The 25,233-nt window shown below is 52.3% G+C and overlaps 2 protein-coding genes across 2 annotated transcripts; both read right to left on the reverse strand.

Annotated features, from left to right (window-relative positions):
- Nucleotides 1-400: 400 nt before the first annotated feature.
- On the reverse strand, nucleotides 401-10,205 carry LOC119945969 (cytochrome P450 2F3-like). Its single transcript, XM_038767296.1, has 9 exons — nucleotides 10,001-10,205; nucleotides 8,691-8,853; nucleotides 7,553-7,702; nucleotides 7,100-7,260; nucleotides 4,581-4,757; nucleotides 3,555-3,696; nucleotides 3,237-3,424; nucleotides 2,999-3,140; nucleotides 401-1,162 (listed from the first exon to the last, which is right to left on the reverse strand). The coding sequence occupies exons 1-9, from the start codon at nucleotides 10,175-10,177 to the stop codon at nucleotides 981-983; spliced, it is 1,482 nt and encodes a 493-aa protein (XP_038623224.1). The 5' UTR covers nucleotides 10,178-10,205; the 3' UTR covers nucleotides 401-980.
- A 1,336-nt stretch (nucleotides 10,206-11,541) lies between these two features.
- LOC119945681 (cytochrome P450 2F5-like) lies at nucleotides 11,542-20,833 on the reverse strand. The gene is made up of 9 exons (XM_038766800.1): nucleotides 20,635-20,833; nucleotides 19,511-19,673; nucleotides 18,267-18,416; nucleotides 17,145-17,305; nucleotides 15,649-15,825; nucleotides 15,167-15,308; nucleotides 13,357-13,544; nucleotides 11,961-12,102; nucleotides 11,542-11,846 (listed from the first exon to the last, which is right to left on the reverse strand). Exons 1-9 carry the CDS (start codon nucleotides 20,812-20,814, stop codon nucleotides 11,665-11,667), a joined length of 1,485 nt encoding a protein of 494 aa, XP_038622728.1. The 5' UTR covers nucleotides 20,815-20,833; the 3' UTR covers nucleotides 11,542-11,664.
- Nucleotides 20,834-25,233: the final 4,400 nt, after the last annotated feature.

Below are 25,233 nucleotides of genomic sequence, written 5' to 3' on the forward strand. Positions count from 1 at the left end.
CCTCCTCCTCCTGATCCTCCGCCTCCTCCTGATCAATCAATCGTATTTATTGAGCACTTTGTGCAGAGCACTGTACTAAGCGCTTGATCCTCCTGATCCTCCACCTCCTCCTCTACTTCTTCCTCTTCTTTTCCTCCTCCTTCTTCTCCTTCTTTCTTCTTCTTCTTCTTCTTCTTCTTCTTCTTCTTCTTCTTCTTCTTCCTCTCCTCCTCCTCCTCCTCCTTCTTTCCCCTTCTCCTCCTCCTTCTCCTCTTTCTTTCTCTCTCTCTCTCTTTCTCTGTCCTCTTTTTCTCTTCCTCTTTGTCTCTCCTTGTCCCTATTATTATTACTGGACCAACAGCCGGGCTGATGGATGTAAGTAGCTAAATGCCAAGGGGGATGGAGAGCGCTGTTGGATTGACAGAGATTTGTGGTGTGGGGAATCTATGGGGAATGGTGCAGGGGATGGTTGAGATGACCCTTGATAGTCCTCCAAAACAAGCTGCATTGTCTCTGTGGAGAGAGTATAGGCTTATCACAGTGTGGGTGCAGCTCTGTGGCATTGTGTGGGTACCAGGGCCTAGTTCACCCCAACGTACTGTGGATCTCCAGGGGGGTACTCTTCCTCTCCCTGACTTTTCCAGCAACCCAATCTCCAGGAGCATGGGGGCTGCTGCCGGGCCATGGAACTCAGGGGCAGGAGACAAGGAGGAGGGAGCCGAGGTGGAGGGAACCCCACAGCTGGAAATCCAGATCCTGCACCTAGAGGGGCCCAGAACTGTGTCTGCCCCAGACTGGGCACAGAAAATGAGCCCCCTCCCCTCCATCAACACACTACTGAGAAGACCAGGCCTTGGGGGGTCTTTATTGGGGTGGGACTGGGGCAGGGCTAGGGTGGGGCCTAGGCAGACCTTGGTGAGGGCAGGGCCGGGGTGTGTCTGGGGCAGATATTGGGGTCGGGGCAGGGCAGATCGGGGAGGGGGCTAGTGGGCCCGTGGAGCTCAGCGGGGCAGCAGGTAGAGCCGGTAGAGACGGGGGAGGCTGCCGAGGCCGGTGGATTGGGGGCTGAGGTCGATGGAGGCCCGGTCCTCCAGGGTCCCGAGGCGGAAGCGCTGCAGCAGCGACGTCAGGAACAGGAAGAGCTCCATCACGGCCAGGCTCTCGCCCAGGCACAGGCGCTTCCCTGCACCGCACACGCACACAGGGGCAGAGAAACACACACCGACCCCTCAGAGATGGAGACAGTGGCAGAGAGCCACAGAGACGGCACCAGGGGCGGAGACAAGGACAGAGACAGTGTCAGGGGCAGAGACAGGGAATGAGATGGCTTCAAGGGCAGAGACAGGGGCAGAGATAGCAGCAGGGTCAGAGAGAGACAGTGTCAGGATCAGAGACAGGGACTGAGATGGCTTCAGGGGCAGAGGCAGCATCAGGGTCAGAGACAGGCTGTCAGGGTCAGAGGCAGGGACAGAAACAACATCAGGCTCAGAGACAAAGACACCATCAGGGTTAGAGACAGAGAAAGGGACAGAGACAGCATCAGAGTCAGAGACAAGGACAGCAATAGCATTGGGGTTAGAGAAGGGATGGAGATAGAGATGGGGGCAGAGCTGGAGACCTCGCATGAGTTTCCATCTGAGAGATAATAATAATAATAATAATAATAATGGCATTTGTTAAGTGCTTACTATGTGCCAAGCACTGTTCTAAGCACTGGGGGGGGGGATACAAGGTGATCATGTATATATGCATATATGTTTGTACATATTTATTACTCTATTTATTTATTTATTTTACTTGTGCATATCTATTCTATTTATTTTATTTTGTTAGTATGTTTGGTTTTGTTGTCTGTCTCCCCCTTCGAGACTGTGAGCCCACTGTTGGGTAGGGACCGTCTCTATATGTTGCCAACTTGTACTTCCCAAGTGCTTAGTACAGTGCTCTGCACACAGTAAGCACTCAATAAATAAGATTGATTGATGAGAGATGGCAGCCAGCTGCTGGGTATGAGTGAGTGAGAGAGAGAGAGTGAGAGAGAGAGAGAGAGAGAGAGAGAGAGAGAGAGAGAGTGCGTGTGTGTGTGTGTGTGTGTGTGTGTGTGTGCATGTGTGGTCAGTAAGGGAGGTGGGTCAGAGTGTGGGCTTGGCCACCTGTCAGCCTCTAAATCTGTGGGATGGTGCCAGTGTCTGTGGGCATGGTATCCCTGTGTGGCTGTGTGTGTCAATTCTGTGGTATCTGGGTGTAGATGTGTGTCATGGTGTGTGTTTGTCTGTGCCTGTGGATCTGTATCCATATGTGTGGGTGATGGAGGGGAGGGAACCTTGTGTTTTGGCACGTTTGTGACAGGGTTTGCATGTCTGGGTCCAAACGTACATGGTGTTTGTACCTGTTTGTGTTTGTCAGTATGTTCATGATGATGTTATTGTGTGTGTGCCTGTGTCACTGTGTCTGTATCCACATGGATCTATCTGCGAGCGCGTCAGTGTCAGCATGTGCGTTTGTGCAAATGCATCTAGAAACATGAAAAGCAGTGTGCCCTAGTGGATAGGGTTCGGTCCTGGAAGTCATAAGGACCTGGGTTCTAATCCCGGCTCTGCCACCTGTCTGCTATCTGAACCTTGGGCAAGTCACTTCAATTCTCTGGGCCTCATTTCCCTCATCTGTAAAATGGGAATTAGGACTGTGAGCCCTATGTGGGACAGGGACTGCGTCCAACTGGATTAGCTCGTATCTACCCCAGTGCTTAGAGTTGTGCCTGGCCCATAAGAAGCACTTAAAATAATACCATTATTATTATTATGGGTCAGTGGGTATACGTGAATGTGTGTCTGGGTCTCCCATTATCGGTGAGCACGTGCGTGTGTTTCTTTTCCATGCTGTCCCTTTGGAAGTAGTCCCTTCCCACTGTCCCCTGTTGGTGTCTCGGCTGTGTCCTCCTGCTCAGGGCCCGCTCGACATGTGGGAGGGATATGTACCCTTGCCCGGTGCCGGGGCTGGCATGGGGGCCCAGTCCCACCTGCGGAGAAGGCCAGGAAGGCCTCGTTCCTCTTGAAGTGGCCGGTGGCGTCCAGAAAGTGTCCAGGGTCGAAGGAGGTGGGGTTCTCAAACTGGGATGGGTCGAAGTGGGAAGTGCAGAGCAGCGGGATGACGTTCAAGTCCTGGGCCGGACAGGAGAGCCGGTCAGAGCAGGGCAGATGGGGGCGGAAGGGATGGGGGGCAGGCCGCCGGGAGTTTGGCAGATTCAAAACGCTCACCTTGGGCAGCGAGTACCCGCGGAAGGAGATGGGGCGGGTGACGGTGTGGGGCACGGCCATGGGCACGATGTCGGCGAAGCGCTGGATCTCGTGGATCACCGCATCCGTGTACGGCATCCGGGCCCGGTCCTCCATGCAGGGCTGGCGGCTCGGCCCGATCACCTCGTCGATCTCCGCGTGGATCCGGGCTGCCGGGCACCAGCGGGCGCAGCGTGGGCATGGCATCCCGTGGCCTGCACCCTCCCACCTCCTGGGGCCTCTTCCACCCTCGGGCAGTCACACTGGGCCTTAGGGGAGTGGGTTCTAGCCCCCACGCACCCTCCACCTCGGGGTGGCGGAGGAGGATGCGGAGGCCGTAGCGCAACGTGGAGCTGACGGTCTCGGTGCCGGCGAAGAACAGGTTCACGGTCGTCTTGGACAGCGTCTGCTCGTTGAAGTGGCTTTTGGGGTTGTCCTTCTCCTGACGGGGTGGGGGGACCAAGGCTTTACTAAAAGCACACCTCCTCCTGGAGGCCCTCCATGACTAAGCCCTCATCTCCCCTACTCCTTCTCTCTCCTGCGTCGCCCTTGCACTCACGGGCAGGGAATGTGTCTGTTTATTGTCCCGTTTTGTTTTGTTCTCTGTCTCCCCCTTCTAGACTGTGAGCCCACTGTTGGGTAGGGACCATCTCTAGATGTCGCCAACTTGTACTTCCCAAGCGCTTAGTACAGTGCTCTGCACACAGTAAACGCTCAATAAATACGATTGATTGATTGATTCTCTGTGCCTCATTCATTCAATCATTCAATCTTGTTTTTTGAGCACTTACTGTGCAGAGCACTGTACTAAGCACTTGGGAGAGTACCTCAGTTACCTGATCTGTAAAATGGGACTGTGTCCAACCTGATTAGCATGCATCTACCTGCCCCAGTGCTTAGTACAGTGCCTGGCACATAGAGAAGCAGTGTGACTCAGTGGAAAGAGCCCAGGCTTGGGAGTCAGGGAACGTGGGTTCTAACCCCGGCTCCACCACTTGTCAGCTGTGTGACTTTGGGCAAGTCATTTAACTTCTCTGGGCCTCAGATACCTCATCCGTAAAATGGGGATTAAGGCTGTGAGCCCCACGTGGGACAACCTGATTACCTGGTATCCCCTTTAGTGTTTAGAACAGTGCTTGGCACAGAGTAAGCGCTTAACAAATGCCATCATTAATTAATTAATAAAAACTTAACTAATACCATAAGAAAGAGGGAGGAGTATATAGGATAGTCTCTGAAGTGCCTAGTATGGCACTCTGCGAACAGTAAGTGCTCAATAAATATGACTGATTGACATTGATTGATTGAGTAGGGGTGGGACGTCACCTGGTCCATCTTGAGGAGGAAGTAGTCGATATAGTCCCGGGGTTGGCTGGGGTCCAGTGAGGCCTTGTTCAGGGCCACGCGGGTGGCCACAAAGGCCTCCAGCTGCAGGTAGTTCCTGAAGATCTGACGGTGTGGGCCCGGCACGTGGCGCATGATTTTGGGGAAGGTGAAGAGGAGCTGGGGAAAGATGCAGGAGGGCGAACGGTGGGAGGGGGCCACCAGACAGGATGCCAGCGCTGGCCCGGACCGGACCCCCAAACCCCCACTCAGCCCTATGGCCACTGGCTCTTATCTGCGTCACCCCCTTCTGTGTCCTCTACGCACCTGGAACTGTGACCTGCGGACATTGGCTATTAGTCCCACCCCCAGCCCACCGCATTTACGGACATATCTTTAAATTATGTATAACTTATTATATAATAATCATATTAAATTACATACCATTCATTGCAGTATATATCATGTATTATATTACAACATATTAATCATAATTTATACATTTAAGTTATACATTTATTAAACAGATTATACATATATTACAATGTTATATCACATTACATCACAATCACATTATATTATATAATAATAATTATAATTATGGTACTTGTTGAGTGCTTACTATGTGCCAAGGATTGTTCTAAGTACTGGGATAGGTACATGTTAATCAGGTTGGACAGAGTCCCCTTCCCACGTGGGGCTCACACCCTTAACCCCCATTTGACAGATGAGGTAAATGAGGCCCAGAGAAGTGAAGTGACTTGTCCAAGGTCACACTGCAGACCTGTGATGGAGTCGGGATTAGAACCCAGGCCTTTCTGACTCGCAGATCCATGCTCTATCCATTAGGCCATGTTGCTTCTCGTGTTATATTATTACACATAGTGAGTCGCAATTGAGATATGGATATATGTATATATGGTTGTACATATTTATTACTCTATTTATTTATTTATTTATTTATTTTACTTGTACATTTCTATCCTACTTATTTTATTTTGTTGGTATGTTTGGTTCTGTTCTCTGTCTCCCCCTTTTAGACTGTGAGCCCACTGTTGGGTAGGGACTGTCTCTATGTGATGCCAATTTGTACTTCCCAAGCGCTTAGTACAGTGCTCTGCACATAGTAAGCGCTCAATAAATACGATTGATTGATTGATTGATTGATTGATTGATTGTGTCCAACATGTTCCTCTCCCCCTCGTCCCCTCTCCATCCCCCCATCTTACCTCCTTCCCTTCCCCACAGCACCTGTATATATATGTATATATTTTTGTACATATTTATTAATCTTTTTATTTATTTATTTTACTTGTCCATATCTATTCTATTTATTTTATTTTGTTAGTATGTTTGGTTTTGTTCTCTGTCTCCCCCTTTTAGACTGTGAGCCCACTGTTGGGTAGGGACTGTCTCTATATGTTGCCAACTTGTACTTCCCAAGCGCTTAGTACAGTGCTCTGCACACAGTAAGCGCTCAATAAATACGATTGATGAGGATGATGATGTTTGGCTTGTATCTACCCTAGGGCTTAGGACAATGCCCGGCACATAGGACATACCATTAAAAATGTATTTATACTAATGCCTGCCTCCCTCTCTAGACTGAAAGCTCCTTATGGGCAAGGAATGGGACTGCTAATCCTGTTGTGTTGAATTTAATGATGGCATTTATTAAGAGCTTACTATGTACAAAGCACTGTTCTAAGCGCTGAGGAGGTTCAAGGTGATCAGGTTGTCCCACTGGGGGCTCACAGTCTTAATCTCCCTTTTAATAATAATAATGGCATTTATTAAGCGCTTACTATGTGCAAAGCACTGTTCTAAGCGCTGGAGAGGTTACAAGATGATCAGGTTGTCCCCCGGGGGATTCACAGTCTTAATCCCCATTTTACAGATGAGGGAACTGAGGCACAGAGAAGTTAAGTGACTTACCCAAAGTCACACAGCTGATAATTGGTGGAGCTGGGATTTGAACCCATGACCTCTGACTCCAAAGCCCGGGCTCTTTTCCACTGAGCCATGCTGCTTCTCTATAAATGAGGGAACTGAAGCCCAGAGAAGTGAAGTGACTTGCCCAAAGTCACACAGCTGACAAGTGGCGGGGCAGAAATTAGAACCCATGACCTCTGACTCCAGTGCCCGGACTCTCTCCACTGAGCCATACTGCCTCTCTGAGCCACGCTGCTTCCCTTGAATTGGATTGTGAGCCCATTGTTGGGTAGGGATTGTCTCTATTTGTTGCCGAACTGTACTTTCCAAGCGCTTAATACAGTGCTTTGCACACAGTAAGCACTCAATAAATACAGTTGAATGAATGACTTTCCCAAGTGCTTTGTCGAGTGGTCTGCACATAATAAGCACTCAATAAATACCGTTGTTGATTGACTTGGATTCTACCCTCCCAAGCACTTAGTCCAGTGCTCTGCACAGAGTAAGCGCTTAATAAATATCATTGATCAACTGAAAGGTTTTCACCAGGCAACTGGGTGAGACGGCCTGGCCCCGCCCCCAGCCCTCACCTGTCCCCAGGTAGAGCTCATGAGCCTCCAGTTGCTGTTGATCAGGTTCATGAGGGTGAGGAAGCGCTGGTCGTCGTAGGGGAAGCGATCCCCGAACACCAAGGAGCAGATGATGTTGGAGCCCGCGCAGCTCAGGAAGAAGGTGGGGTCAAAGGGCTGGCCTGGGCCGCCCTGGGCTGGTGAGACCGGGCCGTCCCACCCACGCCATCCCCTCATACCCCTTCCCCCCCAACTTTTGATGACTCTGAAGCCCCTTAAGACCACACTTCCTACGGGATGGGGAAACTGAGGCAGGGAACAGAGCTGGGCCTTACATCTTCCTGGCACTCTCCTGCGGGTGTGAGAGACTTCTCCAAAGCAGCCCCCTGCCAACCAGTGCACCCTGTTTGAACAGGCCCCAGATGAGCAAGGAACGAGGGGGCTGGGGGCAGGGGACCCCGGGGGGACCCTCACCTCCGGTTTTGTGAAATTCTTCCAGGAGATACTGGGCCTCCTCCTGGATCCGCTGCTCCATGCTGCGCTTGCCCATGCCCAAGTTCTTCAGCGTGGTGATGGCGAATCGGCGCAGCTGTTTCCAGCGTTCCCCGGAGCCGTACACGATCCCTGGGGAAGAAGGCCGACCCATCCATCCCCCTGCCTCCAGCCCTCCTGCACACGGTAAGCTCCTCGTGAGTGTCTACCACCTCTATTGCATTGCACAGTGTTCTGCACACAGTGAGCTCCATCACCATCATCATCAGTGGCATATAATAATGGTATTTGTTAAGCGCTTACTATGTTCCAGGCACTTTACTAAGCACTGGGGTGGATACAAGCAAATAGGGTTCGACACAGTCCCTGTCCCAGGTGGGGCTCACAGCCTCAAACCCCATTTTACAGATGAGGGAACTGAGGCACAGAGAAGTCAAGTGACTTGCCTAAGGTCACACAGCAGACAAGTGGTGGAGCGAGGATCAAGGCCCTACTGAGAGCTCACCTCCTCCAGGAGGCCTTCCCGGACTGAGCCCCTTCCTTCCTCTCCCCTTCATCCCCTTCTCCATCCCCCCATTTTACCTCCTTCCCTTCCCCACAGCACCTGTATATATGTATATATGTTTGTACATATTTATTACTCTATTTATTTTACTTGTACATATCTATTCTATTTTATTTTGTTAGTATGTTTGATTTTGTCTCCCCCTTTTAGACTGTGAGCCCACTGTTGGGTAGGGACTGTCTCTATATGTTGCCAATTTGTGCTTCCCAAGCGCTTAGTACAGTGCTCTGCACACAGTAAGCGCTCAATAAATACAATTGATTGATGACGATAACCTTCTGACTCCAAGCCCGTGATCTATCCACTGCACCAGAAACCCACACCTCAGCAATGCGAGGAGAGAATGGTTGGGGGGGGGGGGGGTGTCACCCTGTTTCCCTGCCAGCCTTGCCCCCAGACCAGGCCAGAGAGAGACCCCCCCCACTTCCCAGCCTGGTGCCCCCTCCCCTTAAGTGTGGCCCTTGGCTGGGCACCGTCCATTCTGACGGACCAGCTTGGCAGTCGGGAGTACCTGCCGTCCTTCCGGCCTCTCCACCCACCCCGTGCCCGCCTCACCATCCCCGTGGCTCCACATTTGCACCGCAGGAAAATCCCCGCGCCCCCCGAACTCCTCCGCCCGATCGATGAGGGCCTCCTTGAGCACCTGGAAGCCGGAAAGGACGATGCAGGGGCGGGAGCCCAGGTGGAAGGTGTAGATGGGCCCGTACTCGTGGCTCAGCTGGCAGGGGAGAGAGTAGCCCAGGCAGCTGGTTAGAGCTGGTTGCCCTCCCTCTGCCCATCCGCCAAGCTAGCTCTCTTCCTCCCTTCAAGGCCCTGCTGAGAGCTCACCTCCTCCAGGAGGCCTTCCCAGACTGAGCCCCTTCCTTCCTCTCCCCCTCGTCCCCCTTTCCATCCCCCCCATCTTACCTCCTTCCCTTCCCCACAGCTCCTGTATGTATGTATATATGTTTGTACATATTTATTACTCTCTTTATTTTACTTGTACATATCTATTCTATTTATTTTATTTTGTTAGTATGTTTGGTTTTGTTCTCTGTCTCCCCCTCTTAGACTGTGAGCCCACTGTTGGGTAGGGGCTGTCTGTATATGTTGCCAATTTGTACTTCCCAAGCGCTTAGTACAGTGCTCTGCACATAGTAAGCGCTCAATAAATATGATTGATTGAACCTCAGCCCCTGAGCCCGAGCCTAGCCCGTCTCTTGCCTCAGACTCTGGGCCCTATGCCCAGCCCCTCACCCCCAGATGCCAGACTCCAGCCCCCAAACCTAGACCCCAGGTCCAGTACCATGTCCCATCATCATCATCAGTGTTATTTAGTGACCACTTATTATACGCAGAGTGCTATATCAAGCACTTGGGAGAATACAGTAGAGTTGGCAGACACGTTCCCTGCCCACCATGAGTCTAGAGGGGGAAGTAGCAGCGTGGCTCAGTGGAAAGAGCCCGGGCTTTGGAGTCAGAGGTCATGGGTTCAAATCCCGGCTCCGCCATTTGCCAGCTGTGTGACTTTAGGCAAGTCACTTAACTTCTCTGGGCCTCAGTTACCTCCTCTGCAAAATGGGGATGAAGACTGTGAGCCCCCAGTGGGACAACCTGGTCACCTTGTAACCTCTCCAGCGCTTAGAACAGTGTTTTTGTGAGCCCCCCCATGGGACAACCTCATCACCTTGTAGCCTCCCCAGCGCTTAGAACAGTGCTTTGCACATAGTAAGCGCTTAACAAATGCCATAATTATTATTATACACATTAATAGGTGGGCAGGGGCCGTGGCAGTGAGTGCCAGTCCGGCCAGGTACACAGCTCTTCCCTGACCTCATCCCCCCCGCCTTCTGACAGTGGCGCCGGGCCTGGCACGGACTCCTCACCTGACGGAGGGACCGCAGCAGGTCTGCCACGTCCACCTTGAGCATGTTGCCCACCCAGGGCAGCGGAGGGGGGCCGGGGGGCAGCCCCGAAAAGCGGTGGCGCCAAAGGGTGACCAGCAGCAGCAGGCAGGACAGGGCTAGGGCCAGAGCCAGGCCGAGAGCCACTCCTAAGTCCATGGTGGGCACGGAGCTGGGCTCTCCCACCACCCCACCTAGGCTCCCACTCTTTAATCTCTTCAGTCTCTTGCGTCAGGCCCAGGTCAACGTCCGGGGTCGTGGGCTGCCTCTGGCCAATGCTGGCCCTGAGGGTGCCAGGCTCCCCCCATTTCCTCCCCCCAGAGCCCTGCCCCCATCTCAGCACTCCCCCATTTCCCCTCCCTCAGTCTCGGGCCTGGCACCCACCTCCCGGCTGGTAGTCACCCTGGCACGGATGGACAGACATGGTGGGAGCTCTGCTCTCCCCTCCCATCCTCCTCTACCCCCTCTAGCTCCCTCCCCACCCAGCCGGGACCCCCCACGGGGGAGAATTGGGTGGTTCTCAGCCGTGGACATCTCCCCTTTGGGTGGCACAGGGGCCCGGTCACCTGCCCCCACTCCCACAGTGACCTGATGACTATTGACCCGCAGCTGCACAAACAAGGCAGTGGCCTTGTCATTTAGGGGACGGGAGGCAGGAGGATGAGCCAGGGCAGGCTCCCGCCATGGAAGGGACCGGGTTCCCAACTTGATCCCTTTAAAAAAAAAAATTATGGTATTTAGTAAGTGCTTACTATGAGCCAGGCTCTGGGGTGGTTACCAGCAAATCGGGTTGGACCTAGTCCCTGTCCCACATGGGGCTCACAGTCTTAATCCTCATTTTACGGATGAGAGAACTGAGGCCCAGAGATGCGAAGTGACTTGCCCAAGGTCACACAGCAGACAGGTGGCAGAGCGGGAATTAGAACTCATGACCACCTGACTCCCAGGACTATGCTCTATCCACTCTGCCATACTGTGTCCAACCTGATTTGCTTGTATCCACCTCAGCGCTTAGTATAGGGCCTGTCATGTAATAAGCACTTAACAAATACCACAATAATGATGCTGCTTTTGTCTTTTTTTTTTGTGGTACCGTATGGCTTAGTAGACAGAGAATGGGCCTGAGAGTCAGAAGGACTTGGGATCTAATCCCGACTCTGCCAAATGTCTGCCTTGTGAGCTTGGGCAAGTCACTTAACTTCTCTGGGCCTCAGCTACCTCATCTGTAAAATGGGGATTATGAGTGTGAGCCCCACGCGGGACAGGGTCTGTGTCCAACCTGATAACCTTGTATCTATCCCGGAGCTTGGTACAGTGGCTGGCACAGAATAAGCACTTAACAAAGAAGCAGGGTGGCTTAGTGGCAAGAGCCTGGGCTTGGGAGTCAGAGGTCGTGGGTTCTAATCCCAGCTCCACAACTTGTCAACCGTGTGACACTGGGCAAGTCACTTAACTTCTCAGTGACTCAGTTACCTTATGTATAAAATAGGGATCAAGACTGTGAGCCCCACGTGGGACAGGGACTGTGTCCAATCTGATTTATTGTATCCAGTGATTAGTACAGCATTATTATTATAATTATCACTGTTATTATTTCCTCCGATCCTCAGTGGAGGAGGCCCCTATGAGGACTGGTCCGGAGCGGGTCAGTGCGGGGTGACGCAGATCTGGAAGGGGCGTGGCAGGTTGGCCACACCACGGATCCCGGGTTGCAAGTCCACGGTCTCGACTCCTGGGGGTGGGCTAAACCGGAGGCTCTGCAGCAGCGTGGTGAGGAAGAGGAAGAGCTCCATACGGGCGATGCCCTCGCCGGCACAGTTCCGCTTGCCTGGGTGGGCAGAAGAGGGGCACGGCTCCCACCTGCACTCCTCCCTGTCCCCCGTCTCAACCCAAAGCCAGATGCCCCTTGCCCTCCTCCACCCCACAACCCCGCGCCCGGCACCTGCAGCGAAGACCACAAAGGCTCCGCTCTTCTTAAAGGCTCCCTTCTCATCCAGGAAGTGTTCTGGGGCAAAGCGTTCGGGCTCTGGGAACTGCTGTGGGTCATTGAGGACGGAGCCCAGGACTGGGTAGACCGTTGTGCCCTGGAAGAGTGCGGGAGTTGGAATCGGGAGTGGGTGGCAGGGAGGGGAGGTTAGGAGGCCTGGAACCTGGTCTGGTCCTGCCTGGGTGCCAGGGGGACACGAGCAAGAAATCGGCAGCAGGAGAGCCGAGATTGATGTGCTGGGCAGGTCAGCTGGAGAGGAGTGAAGAGTGCGCGCTGGGGTGTAGTGGGAGAAGAGAGTGGGTGAAAAGTGGGGAGAGAGCTGACTGAAGGCCTCAAAGCTCATGTTGAGGAGTTCCTGGTTGAAATGGAGAGGTCTGGGTATCCACTGGAGGTTTCTGAGGAGAAAGGGGATCCCGGGAAGAGAGGGGCGGAGGATTTGGAAGAGTGTGAGCGTGCATGGAGGGGGGCAGGACCATAAATACTGAGCTGGAGACGGGGAGTGGGAAACCAGGGCCCGGACTTTCAACACCTCTTCCCACACCACCCGCCGTCTGCATCAGCTTGCAGAGAACCCTCTAGACTGTAAGCTCATTGTGGGAGGGGAAAGTGTCAGTTTACTATTGTGTTGTAATAAATTATTAATAATTTCATAATAAAATAATAGTGGTATTTGTTAAGCGCTTACTATGTGCCAAGCACTGGGGTGGATACAGACAAATCAGGTTGAACACAGTTGCCGTCCCACGTGGGGTTCACAGTCTCAATCATCATCATCATCATCAATCGTATTTATTGAACGCTTACTGTGTGCAGAGCACTGTACTAAGCACTTGGGAAGTACAAGTTGGTAACATATAGAGACAGTCCCTACCCAGCAGTGGGCTCACAGTCTAAAAGGTGGAGACAGACAACAAAACCAAACATACTAACAAAATAAAATAAATAGAATAGATATGTACAAGTAAAATAAATAATCCCCTTTTTACATATGAGGGAACTGAGGCGCAGAGAAGTGAAGTGATTTGCCTAAGGCCACACAGCAGACAAGTGGTGGATCTAGCATTAGAACCCATGACCTTCCGACTTCCAGTCCCGTGCTCTATCCACTGTGCCATGCTGCTTCCCTGCTGCCCGAGCACACTGTACTTTCCCAAGCGCTTAGTACTGCACTCTGCACCCAGTATAAATGGTCAGTAAATACAATTGAATGAATGAATCTGGCAGCCCACACGTGTTTCTTCCGGGCCTAGGCTGGTGGGCGAGGGACTAGGCCTATGTCTTCATTAATCCTTTCCCGGCCACAGTCTGACCCCTGACATCCTGGCTGGGTTGGGATGTGGGCTCAGGTTACCTTGGGGATGACGAAGCCGTGGAAAAGGGTGTCTCGGACAGTGGCACGGGGGAGGCCGAGGGGGACCAGATTGAGGTGGCGCTGAATCTCGTGGATGGTGGCATCCGTGTAGGGCATCAGGGCCCTGTCCTTGATGGCCGGGGCCCGCTCCTGCCCGATCACCTGGTGGATTTCCTTGTAGATCTTGTCTGGGGGGGCGGGGAAAAGATCGGGGGGCAGAGAGATGTCAGCTTCCCTAGCCTCCCAACTGCCATCCCACCCACCCCCCACCATCCCCACTCCTGCACGTGGCCCCAGGGCAAAGAGTGTGTGATCCTGGGGGCCTGAGTTCTAACCCGCTGCGCCTGCTCGGTAACCTTGTGCCAGTCACTTCACTTCTCTGGGCCTCAGTTCCCTCATCTTAAAATGGAGATCAAGAGTGTGAGCTCCATGTGGGCCAGGGACTGCGCCTGACCTGATTATCGTAAATCAACCCCTGTGCTTAGAACAATGCTCGGCACACAGTGAGCACCAAAGAAGTACCATAGTTATCACTAAATTATCACCCCAGAGCTAAGTACTGTGCTGGACACCTTTATTGTTATCAACTATCAAGTGCAGTGGAGTAGTTTCTGATTCACGGTGACTCTATGGATATATTTTGTCCAGAAAGTCCTATCTTCTGCCACGATCAGTAATCTTGCTAATGATTCTTCCCTTATCGCTGTTACGGTTTCTATCCATCCAACTGCTGGTCTTCCTCTTCCACGTTTTTCCCTGGACTTTTCCTAGCATCAGTGTCTTTGCCAGAGAATTAATCCTCCTGATGATGTGTCCAAAATATGCTAATCCAAATTGAGTCATTTGGCCTTCCAAAGACCATCTTGGTTTAACTGGCTCCAAAAGCCATTCGTATGCTTTTCGAGCAGTCCGTGGTAATAATAATAATAATAATAATAATACTAATGGTATTTGTTAAGCGTTTACTATGTGTGAAGCACTGTTCCAAGTGCTGGGGGGGAATACAAGGAGATCGGGTTGTCCCATGTGGGGCTCACCATCTTAATCCCCATTTTACAGATGAAGGAACTGAGGCACAGAGAAGTTAAGTGGCTTGCCCAAGGTCACACAGCTGACAAGTGGTGGAGTGGGATTCGAACCCATGACCTCTGACTCCCAAGCCCGTGCTCTTTCCACTAAGCCGTGCTGCTTCTCTTAAGGATTCACCAAAGCCCTTTCCAACATCCCATTTCAAGAGTCGTTGCTCTTTCTATCCGGTTTCTTCACTGTCCAGCTTTCAGATCCATACACTGTCACTGGAAACACCATAGAATTGACAGTTTGTATTTTTCTGGCAATTGTTACATCAGCACATTTCCTGATTTTTTTCCAGGCTCCTCCTACCAAATTTTTCAAATATTTATTTTTGGCATATTTCTTGCCTTCTAGTTCTAGTTAATGCTTAACCAAATAGAGAAATATTGTTGCCTATGGCTAGAGCATGGCCCTGGGAGTCAGAGGACCTGAGTTCTACTCCCAACTCCACCACTTGTCTGCTGTGTGACCTTGGGCAAGTCACTTCTCTGGGCCTCAGTTTCCTCCTCCGTAAAATGGGGGTTAAGACTGTGAGCTCCATGTGGGACAGGGATTGTGTCCAACCTGATTAACTTGTATCTATCCCAGCACTTAATACAGTGCTTGGCACCTAGTAAGCGCTTAACAATTATCATTAAACAAACTCAACAAAAACAAATACCACAATTATTATTATTAGTAGTAGTAGTACTGCAATTCTTATTATTATTAGCGGTGGTAGTGTCCACCACATCACCTGCCACGGCCGGGTACTTGAGCAGGACGAGGAAGGCGTAGCACAGGGTGATGCTGCTTGTCTCGGTGCCAGCCACGAAGAGATCATGGACACACATCTTCAGGTTCTCCAGTGTGAACTCGCTGTCCGGCTGCTTCTGCTCCTGGGGATGGTGGGATAGGAGGGGGACGTGGGAAGCGGCGCCCACCCTGAACCCCCACCAAACTAGAGGCCCCACCTCTCCGGGTCACCCAGAGAAGCAGCGGGGCCTAGTAGAGCAGCCCGGGAGTCACAAAGTCATGAGTTCTAATTCCAGCTGTGTGACCTTGGGCAAGTCACCTCTTTTCTCTGGGCCTCAGTTCTCTCGTCTGTAAAATGGGGATTAAAGCTGTGAGCCCCACGTGAGACAGAGACCGTGTCCAACCGGACCGGCGCTCTGGCAACATGGCTGGTTGCTGGGGACTGCTGTGGGGAGGGGCAGGTGGGGCTGAGGCCGGGGCTACCTGCTGCATCTTGAGGAGGAAGCTGTCGATGTAATCTCGGGGGGCGTTGGGCTCCAGGGTCTCTCGGTGCTTGTCCACCCACGAGGACGCGAAGTCCTGGGTCCGGCGGATGTTGGAGAAGATCTGCTGGTGAGGGCCGGGCAGGTAGTTCATGATTGAAGGGATGATGTTGTAGATCTGTGAGGGAGTGGTGAGAGAGGGAGGGAGGGCTTTCAGACCTTGGCGGGCTGGGGGCAGGAAACGGGGTACCCCTCCTCCCCCCCTCCAAGTTCTTCTCCGCCGCTCCTGGGCCTCCCTCGGCCACTGGGCCCTTCTGTGGATTTCTGTGACTGCGGGTTCGGCTGTCCCGGGCTCCACTTCCATCACTGACGTGGTGGGTCTCCCCTTTGTGTGGGAGTTCTGTCTCCCCTGTGTCAGTGAGTCATAATTATTGAGTGCCTACTCTGCGCAGAGCACTGTGCTAAGTGCTTGGGAGAGTACAATATTTATTTGTATCTATGTCCATCTCCCCCCCACCCCCCAGCCCCCGCAGACTGTAAGCTTGTTGTGGGCAGGGAGCCATCTAGATGCCTAACATCTTTATTCTAACGTACTCTCCCAGAGCTGGTAGACACGTTTGCTGCCCACAACGAGCTTACAGTCTAAGAGCTTCCAGCCTGATTGGGGGTGGGGGACGGAGACAGTTTACACTCACACATACACACACGGGAAGAAACACAGAAAGAAGGAGGCATATAGCCCCTGCCCTCTAGAAGCTGCCAATCTGATAGCAGCTTCTCCCACTCCTTTCTGCATCACCCTGATTTCTTCCCTTTATTCATCCCCCTTCCTCTCCACGGCACTTACGTCCCTATCTGTCATTTTTTTAATTTACATTCATGGCAGTCTCCCCCTCTGCTCACTGTGGGCAGGGAATGCGTCCCGCTATATTGTTCTATCGGACCCTCTCAAGCGTTAAGTAATAATAATAATTACGGTATTGTTAAGCACTTACTATGTGCCAAGCACTGTTCTAAGAACTGGCTACAATTGAATCCAGTTGGACACGGTCCCTGTCCCCCATGGGGCTCACACCCTTATCCCTATTTTACAGGTGAGGTAACTGAGGCCCCAAGGAGTGACTTGCCCAGGGTCATACGGCAGACAGGGTGGCGGAGGTGGGATTAGAACCCAGATCCTTCTGACTCCCGGATCTGTGATCTATCCACTAAGCGACGCTGCTTGCTGTGCACACAGTAATCACTTGATGTGATTGATCGATTGATTGATAGGGACCCCATGCCCTTCCTCTGTCGGTCCCTCCCCCTGCAGAGTTTGTGTGTGGGTGTCCCAGCAGGCTAGAAGCCCTTCGAAGAAAGAGACGAGTCACCTTCCACCCTCTGTCCTTCCCCCCTTCCCAGGGCCCTGCCCACTCAGGTCAGACTGGGGCTGCCGCCCACACAGTGCCCCCATTCCCACTCTCCGGCCACTCCCCCCGGGACCCTGTTGGCACGCACCTGCCCGGACAAGGAGCTCTGCAGCTCGGTGGTCTTGTTAAGTAGCCGCACGAGGGTGAGGAAGTCGTCGTCGGTGTAGGAGAACCGCTGTCCTAACACCACTTGGCAGATGACGTTGGCGGTCGCTCTGCCCAGGAGGAGCCTGGGGTCGAAGGGCTGGCCTGGGCGGGTGGCGTGGCGACACAAAAGTTGGCAACATTATCATCTCTGTTCCTCTACCTCTCCTGGCTAAATGTGCAACATTGGGGTCTTCCTCGATTCTCCCAAGCGTTTAATGGAGTGCTCTGCACATTGTAAGTGCTCAGTAAATACATCGATAATAATAATAACAATAATAATAATAGTATTTGTTAAGTGCTGACTATATGCTAAGCCCTGTAGTAAGTGCCGGGATAGGTACAAGATAATCGGGTCCCACATGGGGATCTCAATTCAGGTCAGACTTACTTTGTGCGGAGCACTCTAAGTGCTCCGGAAAGTACAATATAACATTCTAGAACCAAGCGCTTAGTACAGTGCTGTGCACACAGTAAGCGCTTAATAAATACAATTGAATGAACATTCTAAGTCGGCAGGAGAACAGGGATCGAATCCCCATGTTGCAGATGAGGGAACAGAGGCCCGGGGAAATGAAGCGTAGCAGCGTGGCGCGGTGGATAGACCGCGGGCCTGGGAGTTGGAAGATCATGGGTTCATATCTCGGCCCTGCCACTTGTCTGCTGTTTGACCTCGGGCTAGTCGCCTCACTTCTCTGGGCCTCAGCTCCCTCATCTGTAAAATGGTGATTAAGACTGTGAGCCCAATGCAGGACAGGGACCCGATTTACCTGTACCCGCTCCAGTGCTTAGTACAGTGCCTGGCACAGAGTGAGCATTTAACAAGTACCAGTATTATTATTATCATTCCCCGTGGGACAACCTGATCACCTTGTAAATTCCCCTGCACTTAGTACAGTGCTTTGCACATAGTAAGTGCTTAATAAATGACATCATTATTATTATTATTAGTCACCCAGCAGACAAGTGGCAGAGCCAGAATTAGAACCCAGGTCCTCCAACTCCCTGGACGGTGGCCTGGGGGTAAACTGAGGCTGGAGAGGCGATAGGGGGTGGGGCCCCTCACCCTGGGTTTTGCGGAATTCTTCCAGCAGGCACTGGGCTTCGTCCTGGACACGCTCCTCTAGGCCGCGCTTGCCCATCCCCAAGTCACGCAGGACACTGAGGGAGAAGCGGCGTAAATCCCTCCAGCGCTCCCCATTACTCATGATGATCCCTGGGGATAGAAGGGCGGACCATCCTCGTTAGGGAGGACCGGAGGGGAAGGGGGTCGGTCCCCAAGCGAGGCCCCCCAGAGTTTCTCCGGCTTCCCCGCAGATGTCCCCTTTCCCCCTGCTCCCTCTCCATCCCGCATCGTCCACGCACTTTTGGTGCGTGGGTAATTTTATTTATCCCTTTGCCCTTCCCCTCTCCTAGCCCCAAAGCACTTATGTCCACATCTGTCATTTTATTTATTTGTACTGTTGTCTGTCTCCCCCTCAATAGACTGTGAGCTCACGGTGAGCCGGGAATGGCACTGTTTACTGTTTTATTGTACTTTCCCAAGTGCTTAGTGCAGTGCTCTGCACACAAAAAGTGCTCGATAAATACTATTGAGTGAATGGAAGAATGAATGAATCTGTGACCTTTGAGCATTGGATATTCGTCCTTCCCCTCAACCCCACAGCACTTATAGAGACATTTCTTTAAATTCTAGACTATGAATTACTTATTCGTATTAATGTCTGTCTTCCCTTCTAGACAGTGAGCACTTTAGGGGTAGGAACTGTGTTTATTAATTCTCTTGTATTGTACTCTCCCAAGTGCGTAATGCAGTGCTCTGCACATAGTAAGCGCTCTATAAATACCATTGATTGATTGCCAACTCTGTTGTATTGCACTCTCCCAAGTGCTTAGTGCTGTGCTCTGCATATAGTAAGCACTCCTTAAATACCATCGATTGATTGCCAACTCTGTTGTAGTAATAATAATAATAATAATAATAATAATAATGGTATCTGTTAAGCGCTTACTATGTGCGAGGCACTGTCCTAAGCCCTGGGGTGGATACAAGCAAATCGGGTTGGCCACAGTCCCTGTCCCCAGTGGGGTTCCCAGTCTCAATCCCCATTTTACAGATGAGGGAACTGAGGCACAGAGAAGTGAAGTGACTTGCCCAAGGTCACACAGCAGACATGTGATCCCAAGAGCTTAGTGCAGTGCTTTGCACATGGTACGTGCTCCCTAAATGCTACTGATTGGCAAATAGTTTCTCTGGTGTCGAAGGGGCTGGTGTTGGGTGTCCCCTCCCGCCCCCTTCCTCTCCCGCACCTAGGCCCCGGTTGGTCCGATCCAAAGAGGGGAAGCTGCCCCGGGCCAGGAACTCTTCTCCGCGCTCCAACAGCACCTCCCGCACCGCCTCGTAGCCGAGGACCATGACGGCCCGCTCCTCGCCGAAGTGCACCGAAACCACCGGCCCGTAGCGGGCCCACAGCTGCCAACACACAACCGTGCCATCCAGGAGCCGTCTCCTCCGGGCCGCCAGCCTTGATCCAGGCCCTGGCGGGGAATCGAGGGGCCCAGGGTGGACCGCCCACATGCCAGTGGAGTGCAGTTGGTCACCCCCCCCCCCCCACCACTCCCCATTTGCCAGTTTAGTCGGTCACAGGGGCAAGGACCTTGGACTTTCCACCGGCCAGGCTTCCTCCCCCAGGCAGCCCCTTCTGATTGATTAATGTGGCCAATGTCACAACCCGCCCACTCCACACCCAATAAGCGGTCTTTGGAGAACCACCCCCCGACAAGTCCCTCCTTTCTCTTCTTTTGTTCTCCCCCTCCCTCAGCCCCTCTCTCCCCATCTTTCTCTTTCCTCCCCATCGTCTCCCATTCACCCCTTTTCTCCCTCCCCCTGTCCCAACGTTCCTCTTTCCCTCCCTTGACCCTTCTCACCTCCTGGATGGAATTGGCCAGGTCCTTGGTATCCATCTGCCTTAATGGCACAACGCACCCATTCCACACCCAATAAGAGGTCTTTGGAGACCCCCCCCCCCAACAAGTCCCTCCTCTGTCTTCTTTCATTCTCCCCCTCCCTCAGCCCCTCTCTCCCCATCTTTCTATTTCCTCCCCATCGTCTCCCATTCTCCCCTTTTCTCCCTCCCCCTGGCCCCAACGTTCCTCTCTCCCTCCCTTGACCCTTCTCACCGCCTGGATGGAATTGGCCAGGTCCTTGGTATCCATCTGCCTTAATGGCACAACGCACCCATTCCACACCCAATAAGAGGTCTTTGGAGACCCCCCCCCCCGCAACAAGTCCCTCCTTTGTCTTCTTTCATTCTCCCCCTCCCTCAGCCCCTCTCTCCCCATCTTTCTATTTCCTCCCCATCATCTCCCATTCACCCCTTATCTCCCTCCCCCCCATCCCAACATTCCTCTCTCCCTCCCTTGACCCTTCTCACCGCCTGGATGGAATTGGCCAGGTCCTTGGTATCCATGTGGAGGAGGTTGCCTAGGACAGGGAGAGGGAAGGGACCAGGGGGCAGCTTCCCGGCTCCCCGCCTCCTCCCGCGGGTCAGGAGAAAGAACAAGATGCAGATGCAGGCCACCAGCAGCAGCCCCGTGGTGCCCACTGCTGCCATGCTGCCTCCGCTTGGATCTGCCCTGTGCCCGGGCACAGGTCCCCAACCCCACGTTCGGATCTGGGATGGGCTTCCCAGAAATCAACCAATGATCACCTGTTGGAGAGATAAACACCAGGGACCATCATGTGATCCCTCTGGCAAGAGGATCGTGATGAGCTAACTGGGGAAAACAGATTTGGTATGTTTGTCAGTAGTCATATTTACTGAGCACTTACTATGTGCCGAGCATTGGACTGAACGCTTGAGAGAGTACAATAGAACAGACACATTCCCTGCCCACAAGGGGCTTACAGTCCAGAGGGGCAGGAAATAAATGACAGAGGTGGACATAAATGGTGTGGGGCTGGGAGGGGGGATGAATAAAGGGAGCAAGTCAGGGTGACACAGAAGGGAATGGGAGAAGAGGAAAGGGGGGCTTAGTCAGGGAAGGCCTCTTGGGGGAGATGGGCCTTCAGTAAGGCTTGGAAGGCTGCGGTGCCTGGCCTCCCAATCAATCAATCAATCAATCAATCAATCGTATTTATTGAGTGCTTACTATGTGCAGAGCACTGTACTAAGCGCTTGGGAAGTACAAATTGGCATCACATAGAGACAGTCCCTACCCAACAGTGGGCTCACAGTCTAAAAGGGGGAGACAGAGAACAGAACCAAACATACCAACAAAATAAAATAAGTAGGATAGAAATGTACAAGTAAAATAAATAAATAAATAAATAGAGTAATAAATATGTACAACCATATATACATATATACAGGTGCTGTGGGGAAGGGAAGGAGGTAAGACGGGGGGATGGAGAGGGGGACGAGGGGGAGAGGAAAGAAGGGGCTCAGTCTGGGAAGGCCTCCTGGAGGAGGCGAGCTCTCAGCAGGGCCTTGAAGGGAGGAAGAGAGCTAGCTTGGCGGATGGGCAGAGGGAGGGCGTTCCAGGCCCGGGGGATGACGTGGGCCGGGGGTCGATGGCGGGACAGGCGAGAGCGAGGTACAGTGAGGAGATTAGTGGTGGAGGAGCGGAGGGTGCGGGCTGGGCAGTAGAAGGAGAGAAGGGAGGTGAGGTAGGAGGGGGCGAGGTGATGGAGAGCCTTGAAGCCCAGGGTGAGGAGTTTCTGCCTGATGCGCAGATTGATCGGTAGCCATTGGAGGTTTTTGAGGAGGGGAGTAATATGTCCAGAGCGTTTCTGGACAAAGATAATCCGGGCAGCAGCATGAAGTATGGATTGAAGTGGAGAGAGACACGAGGATGGGAGATCAGAGAGAAGGCTAGTGCAGTAGTCCAGACGGGATAGGATGAGAGCTTGAATGAGCAGGGTAGCAGTTTGGATGGAGAGGAAAGGGCGGATCTTGGCAATGTTGCGGAGCTGAGACCGGCAGGTTTTGGTGACGGCTTGGATGTGAGGGGTGAATGAGAGAGCAGAGTCGAGGATGACACCAAGGTTGCGGGCTTGTGAGACGGGAAGGATGGTAGTGCCGTCAACAGAGATGGGAAAGTCAGGGAGAGGACAAGGTTTGGGAGGGAAGACAAGGAGCTCAGTCTTCGACATGTTGAGCTTTAGGTGGCGGGCGGACATCCAGATGGAGATGTCCTGAAGGCAGGAGGAGATGCGAGCCTGGAGGGAGGGGGAGAGAGCAGGGGCAGAGATGTAGATCTGGGTGTCATCAGCGTAGAGATGATAGTTGAAGCCGTGGGAGCGAATGAGGTCACCAAGGGAGTGAGTGTAGATTGAGAACAGAAGGGGACCAAGCACTGAACCTTGGGGAACCCCCACCGTAAGAGAATGGGAGGGGGAGGAGGAGCCTGCAAAAGAGACTGAGAAAGAACGACCGGAGAGATAAGAGGAGAACCAGGAGAGGACGGAGTCTGTGAAGCCAAGGTCAGATAACGTGTGGAGGAGAAGGGGGTGGTCCACAGTGTCAAAGGCAGCTGAGAGGTCGAGGAGGATTAGGACAGAGTATGAGCCGTTGGATTTGGCAAGCAGGAGGTCATTGGTGACCTTTGAGAGCGCAGTTTCCGTGGAATGAAGGGGACGGAAGCCAGACTGGAGGGGGTCGAGGAGAGAGTTGTTGAGCGAGCACAATTTGGGGCTGCCTGGACCCCTTCGGGGGTATTCCCCTGCCATGGGACCCCTTACCCAAAGGCTCACCTTATTGCCAGACCCCACCCAATCCACAGAGAACTCTCTCGGAGAGGAGGATGGGGAGGCAGAATGCCTGATGGAGAAAGTTTTTAAAATGGTATTTATTGTTATTATAACAAATAATTGCATTTGTTAAGTGCTTACTATGTGCCAGGCACTGTACTAAGCACTGAGGCAGGGTACAAGCTAATCAGGTTGGACAGAGTCCATGTCCCAGATGGAGCTCACAGTCTTAATCCCCATTTGAGAGATGAGGTAATTGAGGCAATCGATCATTCATATTTATTGAGTGCTTACTACTACTACTAATAATAATAATTGTGGTATTTGTTAAGTGCTTACCATGTGCCAGGCTCTGTTCCAAGCTCTGGGGTAAATACAAAGTAATCAGGTTGTACTCAGTCCCTGGCCCAAATGGGGCTCGCAGTCTTAATCCCTGTTTTACAGATGAGGTAACTGAGGCACAGAGAAGTGAGGTGACTTGCCCAAGATCACACAGCAGACAAGTGACGGAGCCAGGGCTAGAACCCAGGTCCTTCTGACTTCCAGCCCCTTGATCTATCCACTGGGCCACTCCGTGGGTAGGGATCAAATCTACTAACTGGGATGGGAGAGGACAATACAACAATCCAACGGACACATTCCCTTGCCACGAGGAGCTTAGAATCTAGAGGGGGAGAAAGACCCTAATATAAATAAATCAATTACAGATATGTATATAAATGCTGTGGGGCCGGGAGAGGGATGAATAAAGGGAGCAAGTCGGGGTGAGCAGAAGGGAGCGGGAGAAGAGGAAAGGAGGCCATAGTCAGGGAAGGCTTCCTGGAGGACTTCAATAAGGCTTTGGATGATGGGGTGGAAAGGATGTGTCAGGCACTGTTCTAAGCGCTGGGGTAGATAGGAGCTAATTAGGTTAGGCACAGAGGGCTCGCATCCAATTGCCTCCCTCTCATTCATTCATTCAATCGTATTTATTGAGTGCTTACTGTGTGCAGAGCACTGTACGAAGCGCTTGGGAAGTACAAGTTCCTCTCTACAGGGACCATTGGTCCATTACATACCAAGGGATGGCATGGGGTTATCATCTAGGGGAAGCAGCACGGACTGGGGAAACAGCACGGCAGAGTGAATAGAGTTGGGGCCACGGAGTCAGAAGGTCATGGGTTCTAATCCCCGCTCTGCCACTTGTCTGCTGTATGGCCTTGGATAAGTCATTTTGCTTTTCTGGGCCTCAGTTACCTCATCTGGAAAAGGGGAATTGAGACTGTGAGCTCCCCCTGGGATGGGGACTGTGTCCAATTCGATTCACTTGTATCCACCCCAGCGCTTAGTACAGAGCCTGTCACATAGTAAGGGCTTAACAAATACCACAATAATGCTGCTGCTGCTTTTATTTTCTATTTTTTGTGGTACCGTATGGCTTAGTAGATAGAGAACGGGCTTGGGAGTCAGAAGGACTCGGGATCTAATCCTGACTCTGCCAAATGTCTGCTGTGTGAGTTTGGGTAAGTCACTTAACTTCTCTGGGCCTCAGCTACCTCATCTGTCAAATGGGGATTATGAGTGTGAGCCCCACGCGGGACAGGGACTGTGTCAAACCTGACAACCTTGTATCTATTCCAGCGCTTAGTACAGTGGCTGGCACATAATAAGCGCTTAACAAAGAAGCAGCGTGGCTCAGTGGCAAGAGCCCAGGCTTGGGAGTCAGAGGTCGCGGGTTCTAATCCCAGCTCCACCACTTGTCAACCGTGTGACCCTGGGCAAGTCACTTAACGTCTCTGTGACTCAGTTTCCTTATATGTAAAATAGGGATTAAAGACTGTGAGCCCCATGTGGGACAACCTGATAACCTTGTATCTATCCCAGGGCTTAGAACAGTGCTTGGCACGTAGTAAGCACTTAACAAATAACATCATCAAATGTTATGTAAAATAAAAAAAAGCAGAGCCCCGGGTGACAGTTGGAGAAGTGGAGCATGGGGACCAGGCAGTGGTCCTACAAATCATCATCGACGTCATCATCGGTGCTATTTACTGAGTGTTTGGGGGATTGCAGCACAACAATGTAACAGACACAGTCCACTCAGAAACCTGGGTCCCTCACTCTTAGGGAGAAAAGGGTTGTCCCGGTGACATCACAGCTTCCCAGTCAGAGGGCCTGAGAGTCACGAGGACCTGGATTCTAATCCCAGCTCCTCTACTTGATTGCTGTGTGATCTTGGGCAAGTCACTTCACTTCTCTCAGCCTCAGTTACCTTATGTGTGAGATAGGGATCAAGACTGTG

This window comes from Tachyglossus aculeatus, chromosome 26 (assembly GCF_015852505.1).
Source record: "Tachyglossus aculeatus isolate mTacAcu1 chromosome 26, mTacAcu1.pri, whole genome shotgun sequence".
NCBI classification, from domain to species: Eukaryota; Metazoa; Chordata; class Mammalia; order Monotremata; family Tachyglossidae; genus Tachyglossus; species Tachyglossus aculeatus.

Bases quoted from the DNA above. Each gene is read 5' to 3' on its own strand.
- LOC119945969 (XM_038767296.1), bottom strand. From the start codon at position 10,177: ATGGACTTAGGAGTGGCTCTCGGCCTGGCTCTGGCCCTAGCCCTGTCC. The intron at 3,425-3,554 runs GTGCGTGGGGGC...GGTGCCCGGCAG, and splicing joins CCGCCACCCCGAGGTGGAGG to CCCGGATCCACGCGGAGATC. The intron at 3,141-3,236 runs GTGAGCGTTTTG...TGTCCGGCCCAG, and splicing joins GCGGGTACTCGCTGCCCAAG to GACTTGAACGTCATCCCGCT.
- LOC119945681 (XM_038766800.1), bottom strand. From the start codon at position 20,814: ATGGCAGCAGTGGGCACCACGGGGCTGCTGCTGGTGGCCTGCATCTGC. The intron at 18,417-19,510 runs GTGCGGGAGAGG...TTCTATCCCCAG, and splicing joins TCGGACCAACCGGGGCCTAG to GGATCATCATGAGTAATGGG. The intron at 12,103-13,356 runs GTAACCTGAGCC...GCACTCTTCCAG, and splicing joins ACGGCTTCGTCATCCCCAAG to GGCACAACGGTCTACCCAGT.